The sequence below is a fragment of the Gymnoscopelus microlampas genome, assembly GCF_963454915.1.
Source record: "Gymnoscopelus microlampas genome assembly, chromosome: 18".
In the NCBI taxonomy this organism is placed as follows: domain Eukaryota; kingdom Metazoa; phylum Chordata; class Actinopteri; order Myctophiformes; family Myctophidae; genus Gymnoscopelus; species Gymnoscopelus microlampas.
In genome coordinates this window covers 16,463,042-16,476,955 of record NC_139955.1, presented here as the reverse complement: position 1 = coordinate 16,476,955, position 13,914 = coordinate 16,463,042, and the positions used below count along the sequence as shown (strand labels likewise).

The 13,914-nt window shown below is 40.4% G+C and overlaps 1 protein-coding gene across 3 annotated transcripts in view; it reads left to right on the top strand.

Moving 5' to 3' along the window:
- Window positions 1-445: 445 nt before the first annotated feature.
- mctp2b (multiple C2 domains, transmembrane 2b) overlaps window positions 446-13,914 on the top strand; it is a 32,399-nt gene continuing 18,930 nt past the window's right edge. For 2 of the 3 annotated variants that reach the window (XM_084041997.1, XM_084041995.1), the window contains exons 1-4: window positions 446-696; window positions 8,921-9,169; window positions 9,565-9,659; window positions 9,989-10,220. In XM_084041997.1, coding sequence (XP_083898123.1) covers window positions 8,969-9,169; window positions 9,565-9,659; window positions 9,989-10,220 — 528 coding nt within the window. In that variant the 5' untranslated portion in view covers window positions 446-696; window positions 8,921-8,968. The remainder of the gene's footprint in view (window positions 697-8,920; window positions 9,170-9,564; window positions 9,660-9,988; window positions 10,221-13,914) is intronic. The other variant, XM_084041996.1, reaches the window with a different exon arrangement.

The window sequence follows — 13,914 nt, the reverse complement described above, 5'->3', positions numbered from 1 at the left end:
ATAAGTATACATAATAAAATGTACTGATATATATAACAGCATATATACAGATACATATTTGAGTTATTCATATTTTCATATCTCATATTGATATTGGTATGTCTAGACGTATGTAGCCTACAGCTACACTGCATCTAATGATATCCCCGCTGTATGTCAACTTTATCTTTGAATGTGCCTTGCAATGTTGTAGGCCACTCACTGTATCTATCTCGTTATCATTAATGTCGTCTCATGTACACATTTACGACAGGAAAAGGATTAATTGTCTTTTGTACTTTTACTCAAATAAATGTAGAATTCCGGACTTTTGCTTGTAAACAGCTAGCATTTCTACATTGCAGTGGTACTTTTACTTAAGTAAAACATTTGAGTACTTTTCCCATCACTGATTAGAACAAGGCGGAGTTGAAGGGGGCGCATTCTTGTAAGGGAGTCAGCCAGCCTGAGCCATGAGCCAGGGACCGAGGAACACGTCACAGTGTGCAGTTCATGTGCGCTACGCGTGTGCTGCTGTGTTCTATTTGTAAACAATGTTGATGGACAGCGGTTCATGGGCACGCGCGCACGCACTGGACTTTATGTTATTTTAGGCAAAAAGGAACATGTCACGTACTCTGATTTTTAACACGTGCATCACTTTTTAACAGGACGCACTTGCTTCCTTGGCTCTACTAGGAAACTCTACCGAAGCAGGTAAGACTTGATGATGTAGAGGTAGCCCTGGTCCAGCGCGTTAGTGAGTTCTCTCTAACGCTCTGCCAGGCGCGCTGCTCTGCTCATAGACCCACATTTACACTGCCGTGCGAGGTCTCCGTCTGTAGTAAAGAATAAACACAACTACTTCGCTACTCACAGAAACAAAGGCAGTTTTGTGTTGTTGAAAAAGTCTATTCTCCAGGGTGGGAAACCCCGCAGGACGCCACTTCTCTGTCTAATACACCTTTTGGGCAAAAAATAAAATGATTTTATGAAATGAAATTATTTATTTTACTCCACTGCGCCCTCTACAGATCTGGACGATATAAATTACCATTGACCAGATCTGTAGAGAGCGCAGTGGAGTAAAATAAATAATTTCCGTCTGGCGGAAATCTTTTATTTTCCGCCCAAAAAGTGTATTATACAGGAAGGTGGGGTCCTGAGAGGCTTCCCATCCTGGAGAATAGACTTTCAACAACACAAAAATGCCTTTGTTTCGGTGAGTAGCGAAGTAGTTTTGTTTATTTTGTTTTACTAAAGAGGAAGACCTCGCACGGCAGTGGAATTTTCGGTCTATGAGCAGAGCAGCGCGCCTGGCAGTCACTAACGCGCTGGACCAGGGCTAATGTAAAGGGAACACCTGAACGTTCAGAACGTACAGTGTCGCTGGCCGAAAAGAGTCGCTATAGTGGCACGTGGATCAATTATTTTCTTATCGGCTAGCGAAGCCGACGTAGGCTACAGAGTCGCCGGGTGTCGCCTTCGAGGAAACCGCGTTGAAATCCAGGAAATCAGTTGTTTCTCTGACATAGTATAAAGTATGCAGGGTTTACTAAACAAACAGTGGAACAGACAAAAACAGATCTATAAGATGTTATACGAGTAGTTGTACTGTACTGTAAGCCTACTGTACCTGCCATGGCAGATTTGCAAGACGTTTAAAACGTATTGTTATGTTCAGGTTAGGCAGTGGTGGAAAAAGTACTCACATTTTGTACTTAAGTAAAAGTATCGATACTGCAATGTAGAAACACTCGTTTACAAGTAAACTCCGTAATACAAAATGTACTTGAGTAAAAGTACAAAAGTATTGGTATCAAAATGTACTTGTCTTAAAGTACCAAAAGTAGAAAGTAGGCTACTCTTGGTCTGTCTCTTTATGCAGATCAAGTTACAAGTTTTCAAATGTATACAATTATTTTTGAAAATAGCAGATCTACAACCTCACAATGCCTACAATGACATGAGTTGAAGTAAAAGTATAGAAAATTGGACATAATCCAGTAAAGTAAAAGCAGGCCTACCTCAAAATTGTACTTAAATACAGTACTAACTACAGTACATGTACTTAGTTACTTTGCACCACTGTAAGAGTTGTACTGAAGGCCTACTGTCCTTGCCATGGCAGGTTTGTGAGAGCCAACTGTACGAGGTAGGTTATAGCTAGGCTATTATTTAATAATAGCCTAACTAGTTAAAGGCATGCCTCATCATGTATTGATAGGTTGATTGAATACTATATTAACAGTTTGCAAAAAGGTACAGTGGTACGATTATGCAAATAGGGCTAACAGGATAACACAACACTGCATTTCTTAAATTTGTGTGCTGTTGATCATTTTGAAAGGATAGATAGATCAAAGTGGTTCTCACTCAGGGTTCCTTAAGGGGGTTCCAAATGGAAACTGCCCAAGGACAGGTCATTTTGGTTCCATGTGTAGTACACTTTCAGAGTTGTGGGAGGATCCTTTATTAAAACATTTGAGAACCAGTGGGGTAGATGACACAATGGTTTCAAAATGTCAGAACTCTCTTGAGAATGACTTCATGCACGTTGCCCCTACATGTTGTGTAAGTGCACTCTGTGAGTTCTGTCAACACTGATGATCTTATCTCGCTGGCAATACAGAGAGGGGAAATGTGTAGGAGTAGGCCTGTTTTGATCTGTTTCCCCTTATCTGTAAAGTAAAAGTTATTTTTGAACGGGAGAGGCTGACAGGGAGACAGTAGGACAGCTGAGTGTATTATAATTGATTGATAGATTGATTGAAATGTTTGTTTTGAATATGCAAGGAACAAAGCAATATATGTTTGAAAATGAGTGAACAGAAGTAGCCTAGACCTATAAGTGATTTGCTCCCACCCATTCTACATTATAAATAACAATAACAAGCTTCCCTGCTGTTCTATAACTATCTATAAACAAATGTATTATATGTATTGTTAAATATTAGAGAATGCACTGGAGAGAAGTTTAGGATTTGTTACCACGCAAGAACAGTAGGCAAATACAGATTTCTGCCTGTATTTTACATGTCATTTGCAAGTTTACAATGCAAGAAGGGTGTGTACCCATAAAAATTATGTTGTGCAACATTCTTCACAAAGAATGGTATTTATGACAAAGAAAACCTGACACTGATGTAGGCTACTCTGCAGTAGGCGTACACACATTTCAGGAGGAGAATGGGATGACATTGTGTTTTGGCGACACAATTGAAGAGGAAAGTGTATGCAATTGAGAATGACTAATTCTGACTAATGTCATGAATGCTTATGTTCTAGTCTGTTTGAATCCAATGAACACAATAATGTTTGTCTGTCAGATGATGGCACTGGTCAACTAGCCTGGTAGATTTATAAACAACAAATTAGACTTTCTTCTGAGCACATACAGCAATGCTTGAACTGTGTTTGCAGGATGTGAAGAGACTATGCAGAGAGTAATGTGTGTCTCTGTGCTTCCCACTTCAATGTGAGCGGAATGTGTATGGAACTAACTAACCAATTTAGTTGATCATAAAAATAATAAATGTTAATAAAATACAAAAGTGGAAAATGCAGTACGTGGCTATTTTTCGGTATGCTATTTTCAGTATTGTTACGAGACACCATTGTATGATGAAGTATAGTGTATGGCTTAGTTGGTTAATCATCATACCGCTTCACCTCAAATTTGGCGTGTTTGTCCCAGATGACCCGGTCGGTGAGCAGTGCAGAGTGGCAATTCGATAGCCTAGCAGAGAGTGACTGCGTTTCAACTGCTGTCCGTAAAACAGTGAAAAGCAGCCCCTGATTGGCCCGGTCATTTTCTGATTTCTCATACTCTCTTGCCTATGGGCCGAAGTCCAGACTGATACCGTGGACTCCACGGTATCCTCCACACCGTGCCTCCTGTGGATTCACGTGTGAGTGAATCAACATCATCAGTCTGGCAATGCCAGGCTAGCAATTCGAGACTTATGTCTGTATCTGTCTGTCCGCATGTCTGCGGAGGACACCCATGAATCTTTGTGTGTTTGGGGGGAGGGTGTAGGCATTGGCTTCCCTGATTGGCCAACCGGACTAGTCGGCTTCACGGATTGGTGGTGCTTTGCGTCACGTTTGTATAAGTGGTGCCGTGCACAATAGAACTCCATCTGTGTGTGCCCATGTACTGTACATCTACACAATGTCAGCATTTTCTGACGTCATCAGAGGTCCCTGTGTCTCCCTATTTAGGTTGTATGTTAGTGGGTACTGCAACGGGTACAACAGGTACTCTGACAACTAGTACAACGGATTTGCATAAACGGGTGGGGCATGTATACCCAACTTGCTTTGTTTTGTGACATCTAATTTGAACGCACTTCTCAATTATTCGATTAATCCAAAAAGTATTAGTATCAATATAATAATCACTGAGAAAATAATCGATAGTTGCAGCCCTGTCTGGTGCCTTGCATGGTTTCCTCCACTGTTGGTGTGTGAATGTGTGTGTGAATGGGTGAATGTAATACACATTGTAAAGCGCTTTAGAAAGAGATGACATATGGTGATCCCCAAGGTTCCATTCTAGGTGCATTCTAGGTTCAATTCTAGGTCCTATGCTTTTTAATCTCTACATGCTGCCCGAGGTAGTGTCATCAGGAGACACAAAATAGATTTCCATAGTTATGCTGATGCAATTATATATCTGTATCCCCGAAGGATCTTAGCCTAATTGACACCTTAATAAACTGCATCTCTAATGTACATTTTTGGATGTCAGAAAATGTTCTCCAGCTAAATAAGACAAAACCAAATCTTTATTATTGGATGAGGCTCATAGAGAACACGTTTCTGCTAAACTAAAATCCAGTGCACTAAACACCAAGGACCAGGTTAAAAACCTTGGTGTCATATTTGACTCTAGTTAAACATTTCAGGCCCATATCAGGAACATCACAAAAGTAACCTTTTATCACTTGAGAAATATTGTTAGAGTCCGCTGTTTTCTCTCCCAGGCCGACACAGAAAGGCTAATGCATGATTTTATCACTAGCAGGATAGACTGTGAAAAAATAAGTTGTCCGGTTACAACTTGTCCAGACCTTCAGCAAACTTGTGGCTCTCTGAATCCATGGACAGTTCTAAAAGAAACCTTAAGACACACCTTTTCAGCATTGCGTTTACCAAGGTTTTAACATTACTCAATTCTATTTCGCTTTTTAAAAAAAATGATTATAATTTTTTATTGGGTTGCACTTGCTGTATGAAATGTGCTCCGTAAATAAAGGTGCTACATAAATGAACCATACATTTTTTACATTTACCTTAACCAACTGATCAGATCAGTCAGAGTCTATCAACTAAAGGTCCCCAGTATGGTAGTCTACTATGGGACCAGACTGTCTATTTTGCAAACCATACACTACATACTGTATGCAACGTATCAGAAAGTTCTGTTCATCTCTAGGGGAGACTGGGTGTGCTGGGAGCAGTAATTTGGCAACCACACAGAGGAAAGGGCTTTGTTCTCTTATCTGACCATTATGTAAGGCGTGCCTGCTCTCCTGGACTCTGTAGATTTCTCCAAAGAATTCAGTTCAACTCAAAACATCAGTCGGCTTCTCTCTAATGAAAATCTACTGGGCCAGTTGTTTCTCCATTTGTGGATTGAGGGTCTGGTCAGACTGGTTACAGAAGCCTGGGAACTCAAAAGCGGCCCTCATTTGTAAAGGCAATGGACATTGACAAATTTCCTGCAGCTCAACTCAAACAAAACGGAAATTGTCCTCTTTGGCTCTCCAAATGCCACCAACCTTTTAAAAGACAGCATAGCTAGCCTGGCCATGAATGTTACCCCAGTGGCCAAAAACCTTAGGGTTTTCATCGACTCCGACCTTAGTTTTAACATCCAAATGAAAAGAGTCGTTCAAACATGTTTCTATCAGCTAAGAAACATAGCTAACATATAGTCATTTTTAACAGTTCCCGACTTACAAAGGGTAATTCATGCTTTCATCATCACGCTTAGATTATTGTAATGCACTTTACATCGGCCTAACCCAGAAATCCATTTCCCGCCTGCAATTAGTCCAGAATGCAGCCGCCAGGCTTCTGACTAACACCAGGAAACGGGACCACATCACCCCAGTCCTGGCTACTCTTCACTGGCTTCCAGTTGCTTTTAGAATTGATTTTAAAATCCTTTTTATTAACTTTTAAGGCACGAAAGGGTCTTGCACCCCAATATCTTGCTGACCTTCTGGCCCCCAGATGGGGCTCTTTTAGAGGTCCCCAAAATATTTCACCTCGTACCCAAGAGTATTCGACAAGCGGACACTATCACATCCTTTAAATCACTTCTTAAAACATATTCGTTCAGAAAAAGCATATTGTAAATCACCCTATACAGCCTAATCCCCCTCTTTTTTTGTTGAATTTTTCAGTTTTAGCCGTTAGATTCCTGAGGACCAAAGTTGCTGATTTGTGCATCCTTTTAAATTTAGTTTGTTGCTTTGTTTTAATGTGTAAATGTTATATAATAATATAATATATAAATAAAGTTATTATTATTATTAGGGGGAGCAGTGGCTCAGGAGCCAGAGGTAGAATGGCCACTTGGGAAACGCGAGGTTCCCGGGTTGATCGACGTGTCCTCGACTCCTTGAGCAAGACACTGAACCCCTAACTGCCCCCGATAAGCAGGCTGATTGATGCCTTGTATGGTTTCCTCTGCCGTTGGTGTGTGAATATGGGTAAAGTTCAAGCTTTTCCCCCCACACTACGCCTATATTGACATGCCCAAAGACGTCATAAGCAAAAAAGAAATGCAAACCTTTGGATGAAACGTAGTGTAGTGTAAGTATAAAGTAGCATAAAATGGTAAATATACTTACTTTCCACCACTGCATCAATGGTACAGTACTTTTAAATTCTAATAGTTTACAAGCACTGTTAAAGATGCAGATGAGCAATATAAAAAATGCATAAATGTTATATAATCTAAGACCAAACAAGCATGCACAAGTCTGACTTTGGTCCTTTTCAGTGATGAGTGTAAGGTGTGTGTGTGTGTGTGTGTGTGTGTGTGTGTGTGTGTGTGTGTGTGTGTGTGTGTGTGTGTGTGTGTGTGTGTGTGTGTGTGTGTGTGTGTGCGTGCGTGCGTGCGTGCGTGCGTGCGTGCGTGCGTGCGTGCGTGCGTGCGTGCGTGCGTGTGTGTGTGTGTGTTTGAGTGTGCCCATCACACACTTGCTTCACAGTATGAGAAGCAGGGTGTAGCTGTAAAGGAGGATGCATGCTCTACTTCCCTAAACAAATAAAATGTTTAACAAAGGCTGTAGTGCTGTAAGTATACAGGGTGGCATTATATTGTTACAATACTGTATGCTTCATTGATAAGCATTGGTTTTCCTTTGCATTAGTTTCTCTGTAATGAATGTGGGGAGAAGAAATATTTATATATATATAAACCAAAACACGCTTGTTGATTTTTCAGCAATGTTAATGTCACATCAGTTAATACTGTCTAGGGGTAGTGACCGCAACACATAACGGAAAAAGGCATGGTGGTGTATCAACAGTCTAGAGACTAGAGTTGTGTGTAGTGTTATGTGTATAAATTGCTCTCAGACAGCACTTATTTTTTGATTGATTGAATACTTTATTAACAGTTTACAAAAAAAGCACAGAAAGTACAGTTTAATTCAAATACAATGCTAAAAGTATTGCACCCTAGAAAGCACTATGGCTTGTATCCATTGGGGTCCTGTGTATTAAATTCATTGAAACATTTAATGATGGACAAATATACAATACTCTGCAAAAACATCATAGCCTATAAATGAGTAGTAATCAAAAACAAAAATATATACAGTAAACAGTTTGTGGCGGGGGGGGGGGGGGGGGGCATTCCTGGTGATAGGCTTGAATTAGTTTTACAAAGGCCAGTTCCGAATTGCAGCCACCTGTAAGTGCTCTTTTAGAGCGGTTTTGAAGTAGAGTAAGGATTCACACTTTTTTATGACTGTTGGTAGGGCATTCCACATTTTTGTGGCATCGCAGAAGAACAAATCTAACCCCTTTGAGCCAAATCTGGGTTGAACGTGAGTAACAGTAACTCTCTGTCTTCCGGAACTGTCTGTGATGATGAATACAGCATTTTGACAAACTGACATCTTGACAAGTTGATATGTCAGATACAGTGGCCATCTTTCCTTAACAACTTTAACCCTTAGCCTCCCTATTCTGGGGGGAACATTTGCCAAACATAGTCGATCTACAATCTGGCATTGCGTCATATTGTGACTCGTTGTGAGCTTGTAGCTTGTAGTTAAGCTTGAAGTTATTAATTCATAATATATTTTGTACGTTTGTGTCCTGGGTAGACAAAAAAAAAATGTTTTGGGTCTTAAGCTGAAAATGAACCCCCGCTATAGACGGTTTTCCCTGTAGCCATGCTGTAAAGACGTACATGCATCTGACTCACTATTTCTTTCCACGATATTGACATTTTGGCCGATATCCGATTACCGACTAAATGCATGGTCAAATTGACTGATACTGATATTGCAATGCAAGTTTCCACTAGAGTTTACCTTACACCTGTTATACAGTAACTGTGATTGCAGATGCAGACTTCTAAAAAGCAGTGCATTCTTAATACCTGATTTATTATGCCTAATGATGCACATTAGTTCAAAGTCATTTATTACTTCATTACTTCAGTATTTTTACTTCACATTTTTCCAACTGGTTGACCCATTTGAAAGCTTCCCCAGAAAACACTGATAGAATCTGCAGCCTTCATTATATCACAAAAAGCATTCAAACTAAAAAAAAAAAATGTTGGCTAAAACAGATATATTATTCTGATATCGGTTCAATACCGATATTGCATTTTTAAGGCCGATATTGCTGATACCGACACAATGACCGATTAATTGTGCATCCCTACTTTCCACGTCTTCTCTAGCTGTTAGTGATGACCAGGCAGTAGCAGACAGAGGCCCCAATAGACACCATGGACCCCAAGAAGCCTGGGCGTCTGGCCCAGCTCCGCCAGCGAGCCCGGCCGCTCCTGAGCAGCCTCCGCAAGGGAAAATTGAACCCCTACAAGCATGGTGTCCGCCCTGAGTACGAGGTGGACCAGCGAACGCTCAGCTCCTCCGCCCCCGATGTGAGATATGCCAGTCCACAAAACCCGCCGCTGTCTCAGGCCAAGGTTATTATTTGTTTTTCACTTTCATCTTTTAAAGCTGTTGGCTAGTTTAATTTTTGCTTTATTTTGATTAGTTTTACTGTTAGTTTTATTTCTTTTTATTGTAATATCGCAAAACAAATCACAAAATTTGCCAATCTACAAATGCACGGAGAGGTTGTAGATTGGCTATTTTCACTATTTGTTTTAGATATAGGAAAAGTTTCAATAAAAAAACAAAAACTGCCCCAGCTAAAATATTTGAATATTGACATGGACTAAAAACTAAAGGACATTTTCTTTATGATTTTAGATAGTTTTAGTTAGTTTTGAAACACACAATACAATCTCAGGTAGTTATCGTTTCTTTGTAAAGCCTTGTTTTTCAGTATTTTGTTACAATAATAACCTTGTCTTAGGCACACATCACCACCACTACATCCCCGCTCAGCAGGCCTCATTTGGGGCACGGCAGCAGCGACAGCAACCTGGGTGCCTCTGGAGATGGAAGGAGGTAGGCCTGCAACTAGCCATTATTTCCTTAGCGTTTATTCTATCAATTACTCTTTTTTATTAATCAAATAATCTTGAAGCATATTTTTGATAATTTGCATTTTTTTCTTTATTATCAATTACTGTGAATTAAGGTTCATTGTCTGATTAACCACTTTAAAAATGCTGAGCTTTTAGGCTATTTTTGTTACTTTTGAAAATAAAGAAATATGTTTCAAATTCTTCACCCAAAATCAATGATTTTATTAAAATCAATAATTTGATTAAAATTAATGTATTTTTAAATAACCAATTAAACGGATTAATTGGATGAACTGTTTGTGCTCCTAGAAGGAAGGCACACAGCCATGTGGACAGTGCAGACGGTGGCTCCTCCTCCCAGGAGTCAGCTTGCAGCAGCGGCGGTGAGGAGCAGATGGAGGAGTTTTATGCCGAGGAGGAGCAGGAGGAGGAGGACGACGGGGACAAGTGGCACAGCTACAGCACCGGCACGGAGGCGCAGCAGGAGGTCCCGTCCAGCAGAGACCCTCCCAACATGGAGGTGTCCCACCACACATCACAGGTAAGGAGGAGGAGGCCTTGTCATGTATGTTGATGTTTTACATTCAAAACATTGCATGTTCTTGCCGTTAAAATGTACAGTGTTAACTTTGTTTACTTATGGCTGTTTGCTGAGTTTGGATGGGTGTGTGTGTGTGTGTGTGTGTGTGTGTGTGTGTGTGTGTGTGTGTGTCCGTGTGTGTGCGTGCGTGTGTGTGTGACATTAACGTTTTTAGATTCACATTTTAAGAGGTAGAATAAGCTCATTTATTTCATTTTAATTGATCTTTATTCTTACCTCTCTACTCTTACCTGTACCTTATCCAGTGTTTCATGCTTACTGCTGTTGCTGCTACGACAAAAAAACAGGGTCATCCAGTAATACAGCTGTCAAAGGTCGCATCCTTTACAATTAGACTGTGTCTGATCTGCTCTGCATGTGCATAGCGCTGAGTTTGGGTTTGGTCAAAGGTCTATTGTGTTGGCCTAACCTGCGTTTCCCAAATAATGGGCCGGGCCCATTCTTGTGTCATACAACCATTTGCATGGGTAATAATATATTATTTCAATAGATTTTCACGAATAAAAATAAATACATAAATAGATAAAACCATGAATTAAAAATTAAAGCTCAAAACGCGTCACAAAAGCGTAAGCTTAGGGGTGAGACCATCCAGTCACACCACCACGTTGGTGGCTCTTACTGAATCTATAGTATTTACCTAGTGTGGTGCTGTATGTACGTGGTGTATGTACGCTCGTGTCCGTTTTCTCCTTTTTTGTATTTTGTCTTTATGAAACAGACAATAGGAAAGCTGAGAAGGCCTGTGGGGCAGACAGACAGTAGGAGAGCAGACAGGGAGTCAATGGAGATGAGATGTTGGGAGGGATTTGATCCTAGGACAGCAGGTCCAGTTGAGCCATCTAGAAGCTGTTTTATTCTCATAAATGTTTGTCCACGGTGTCGAATGACATGTTTCCAAACTGAGTTGTGTTGATGCTTTCAGATTTGTTGGTCAACATGTTTGTTTGTGGCTAGCCTTATGTTATGTATGACTTGTGTTCTTAGCCAAAGGTGAAAGAGCATCTTACTCAGTCGGAGAGAACGAATTTCAGTAGACTGCCTGGGGACCTGCCTAAGGGCAGTGAACAGGGCAGCGTCGAGTACGACCACTCGATTGCATCCCTTAATTTATTTAACCCATTGAATCTGGGAAAGCATCTGTGTCATTTTTGATTTTTAGCTGTATATACAACATATACCTTTTTCACAAAACTGTTTTTTTAAAATCGGCCTCTGGTTTAAATACAATTTTCAAGAATGTTCACCTACTTACAAGGCATCTAGCATTGCACTTACAGTAGCTGGATATTCTTGCAATTGAAAGCCATACTACACAGTGTATGAGACACCTAGGTTAATCAGTCACTATAAGGCAACAGTAATGATAATCTCCCAGCAAGCCAGTGAGTCAGTCTAAGCATGGGCTAATATCAAAGATAAATATTTGCAGTAGCATCCTTTGTCAATAGCCAATTGTATTTGGTACAATGTGGAGAGCAGTATGTTTATTTCTCTATATAAATTCCATCCATTTATCTCCATTAGAGTTTTGATAGAGCCACTGGTGTCACGTTACTATGAATGTGTATCTAAGAGAGAACACCTGTTCATCACCGCATCGCTGCAACTATCCATTATTTTCTAAGCAATTATTCTATCGATTCATTGAATAATCGAGAAGCGTATTTTTCATGTTTTGAAATATTTATTTATTTTTAAATATTTTTTCAAAGATTTAATCAATTCATTTGATTAATTGTTGCACCCTTACTGTACATCCTTTGAAACATTGACTATTTACAATTTTTTAAATGTTGTAAATAGTAAATGTCTGGAAATTAAGTTGCATTATAAGTTTAGGGTTAGGACTCTTATGATCTGTCATTTAGAACCACTATTTATCCTCTGAATTAATACATGCTATTATGTGAAGTTATGTCCACACTAATACAACTCCTTGCAACTTCTTGCAACATGCAATGACTTGCAACCATTATCCCCAATGGCAGTTGCAAGGAGTTGCATTGGTGTGGGCTAGCCTTAAAACTTTTTTGTTGCAAGGAGTCTTGACTAGTTCCGTTGGTGCGGTCTGGCCTTTTTAGACTGTAGATTGTAAATTGGCCTACATTTGTTAAAGTCAGTTTGTGAGTCCAAAGCACCTACAGTACAGTACACACCCACAATTAAGAGGGAGAGCAATACAAAATCAGCATCTACAGTATGTAGATCATTTAACTGTCAGAAGATATATATCTATATATATATCCATCTTAGATCATGAACTACTCAATGCAAACCTCTACCAAAGTATCCTATTGCTTTAAACAGACCACATTGGTTAGCTGCTTGATATGTCACACATCGCTGACATAGTGGTGCACATGTGTGTAAACCTCAAGTGTATCTGTCTGAACAACTAGCTCGCAGGCTACGCATTATAAATAGAATAGGGGAAATGTTAAAGCCAACATTGACCTAAAAACGTTCTTGTAAATCTTTACCTACAAAATGTAATTTTAAGATTTACTTTGAAGTAAGTTGGACTTAAATCACGGAAATCTGGACTTCTGGCTTGACCCCGATCATTGAAGTATAAAGTACGCATAGGGTTTAATAGGTTTATGGATTCATGTTACGTTACTGACTTTGACCCAGAATCACCCCAAAACCCCCAATTACAAATGTAGTCATAGAAAACTGGATTTTGAAGAAAGGGAAAAGCTAACTAGGTGCTTCTGATATAGTCTAAAAATGATGACTGAAAGAATTATTGTAATAGTTTTCTTTATAGCTATTATATTTATAGTGGCTCATAGGAATAGACTACGTGACAACCAGGAATAGTTTGATGACCACTGGAGAGACGGTTGACAGCCGGAATGTAGACGTCATCCGGGAGCAGTATGGGTTAGTACCCCAGCCTGTGTCTTCCGCGAGGAAGAAGCCCAACAAATCCACGGTGAGGCCTTTGGGAGGGCCATTTAAGAAAGCCGCAAGTCGAGCCTGCAGTACCACCACGGCCCAAGTAACCATCACGCCAGAAGGAAATGTTTGGAACGGGGGGAGTCTGGTGCAACGCTCAGGTCCTGGACCTGGTGAGACCACCCACAGAGCCTAGTCCCTCCACGTGCCAGAGCCTCTCCTCTTACCAGTCCCGGCAGAGTAGTTCCGGAGAAGCGGATTGAGTGGCCCTGTCTTTCCCTAAGAGGACTGACCGTGGGTAGCTACTGGGACGTAGGTCGGGGCTTGATCAACCCCGGCTGGGTCACCTGGGCGAGGGTGTATGTTGTTGCGAAACCCAAAACACCCGTCGACCCCAGGCTACACTGATGATACGTCCCAGGTGCATCCATGTGATGTTTCTCTTTATAGCATGATGATGATGAACATTGAAATAGAGATATTGAAATGACAAAATGTTAGGGAGCTGCCCTATTATCATCATCATCATTATTCTCCTGGTTCAAAGTAGTGCATTATGCTACAGTAGCAGCCTTTTCTTGTTTGCCTCAAAATGACATATTTCCAAACAGCACTTTTTCTGAACAACGGTTTAGCCAAATCATGCTAGAAAGATCGAAAGAGGAAGACATCATTAGACTTTTGTCAAAAGTTCCTCATATTTGTAACTCAAAACTGTACATCTTTAGCA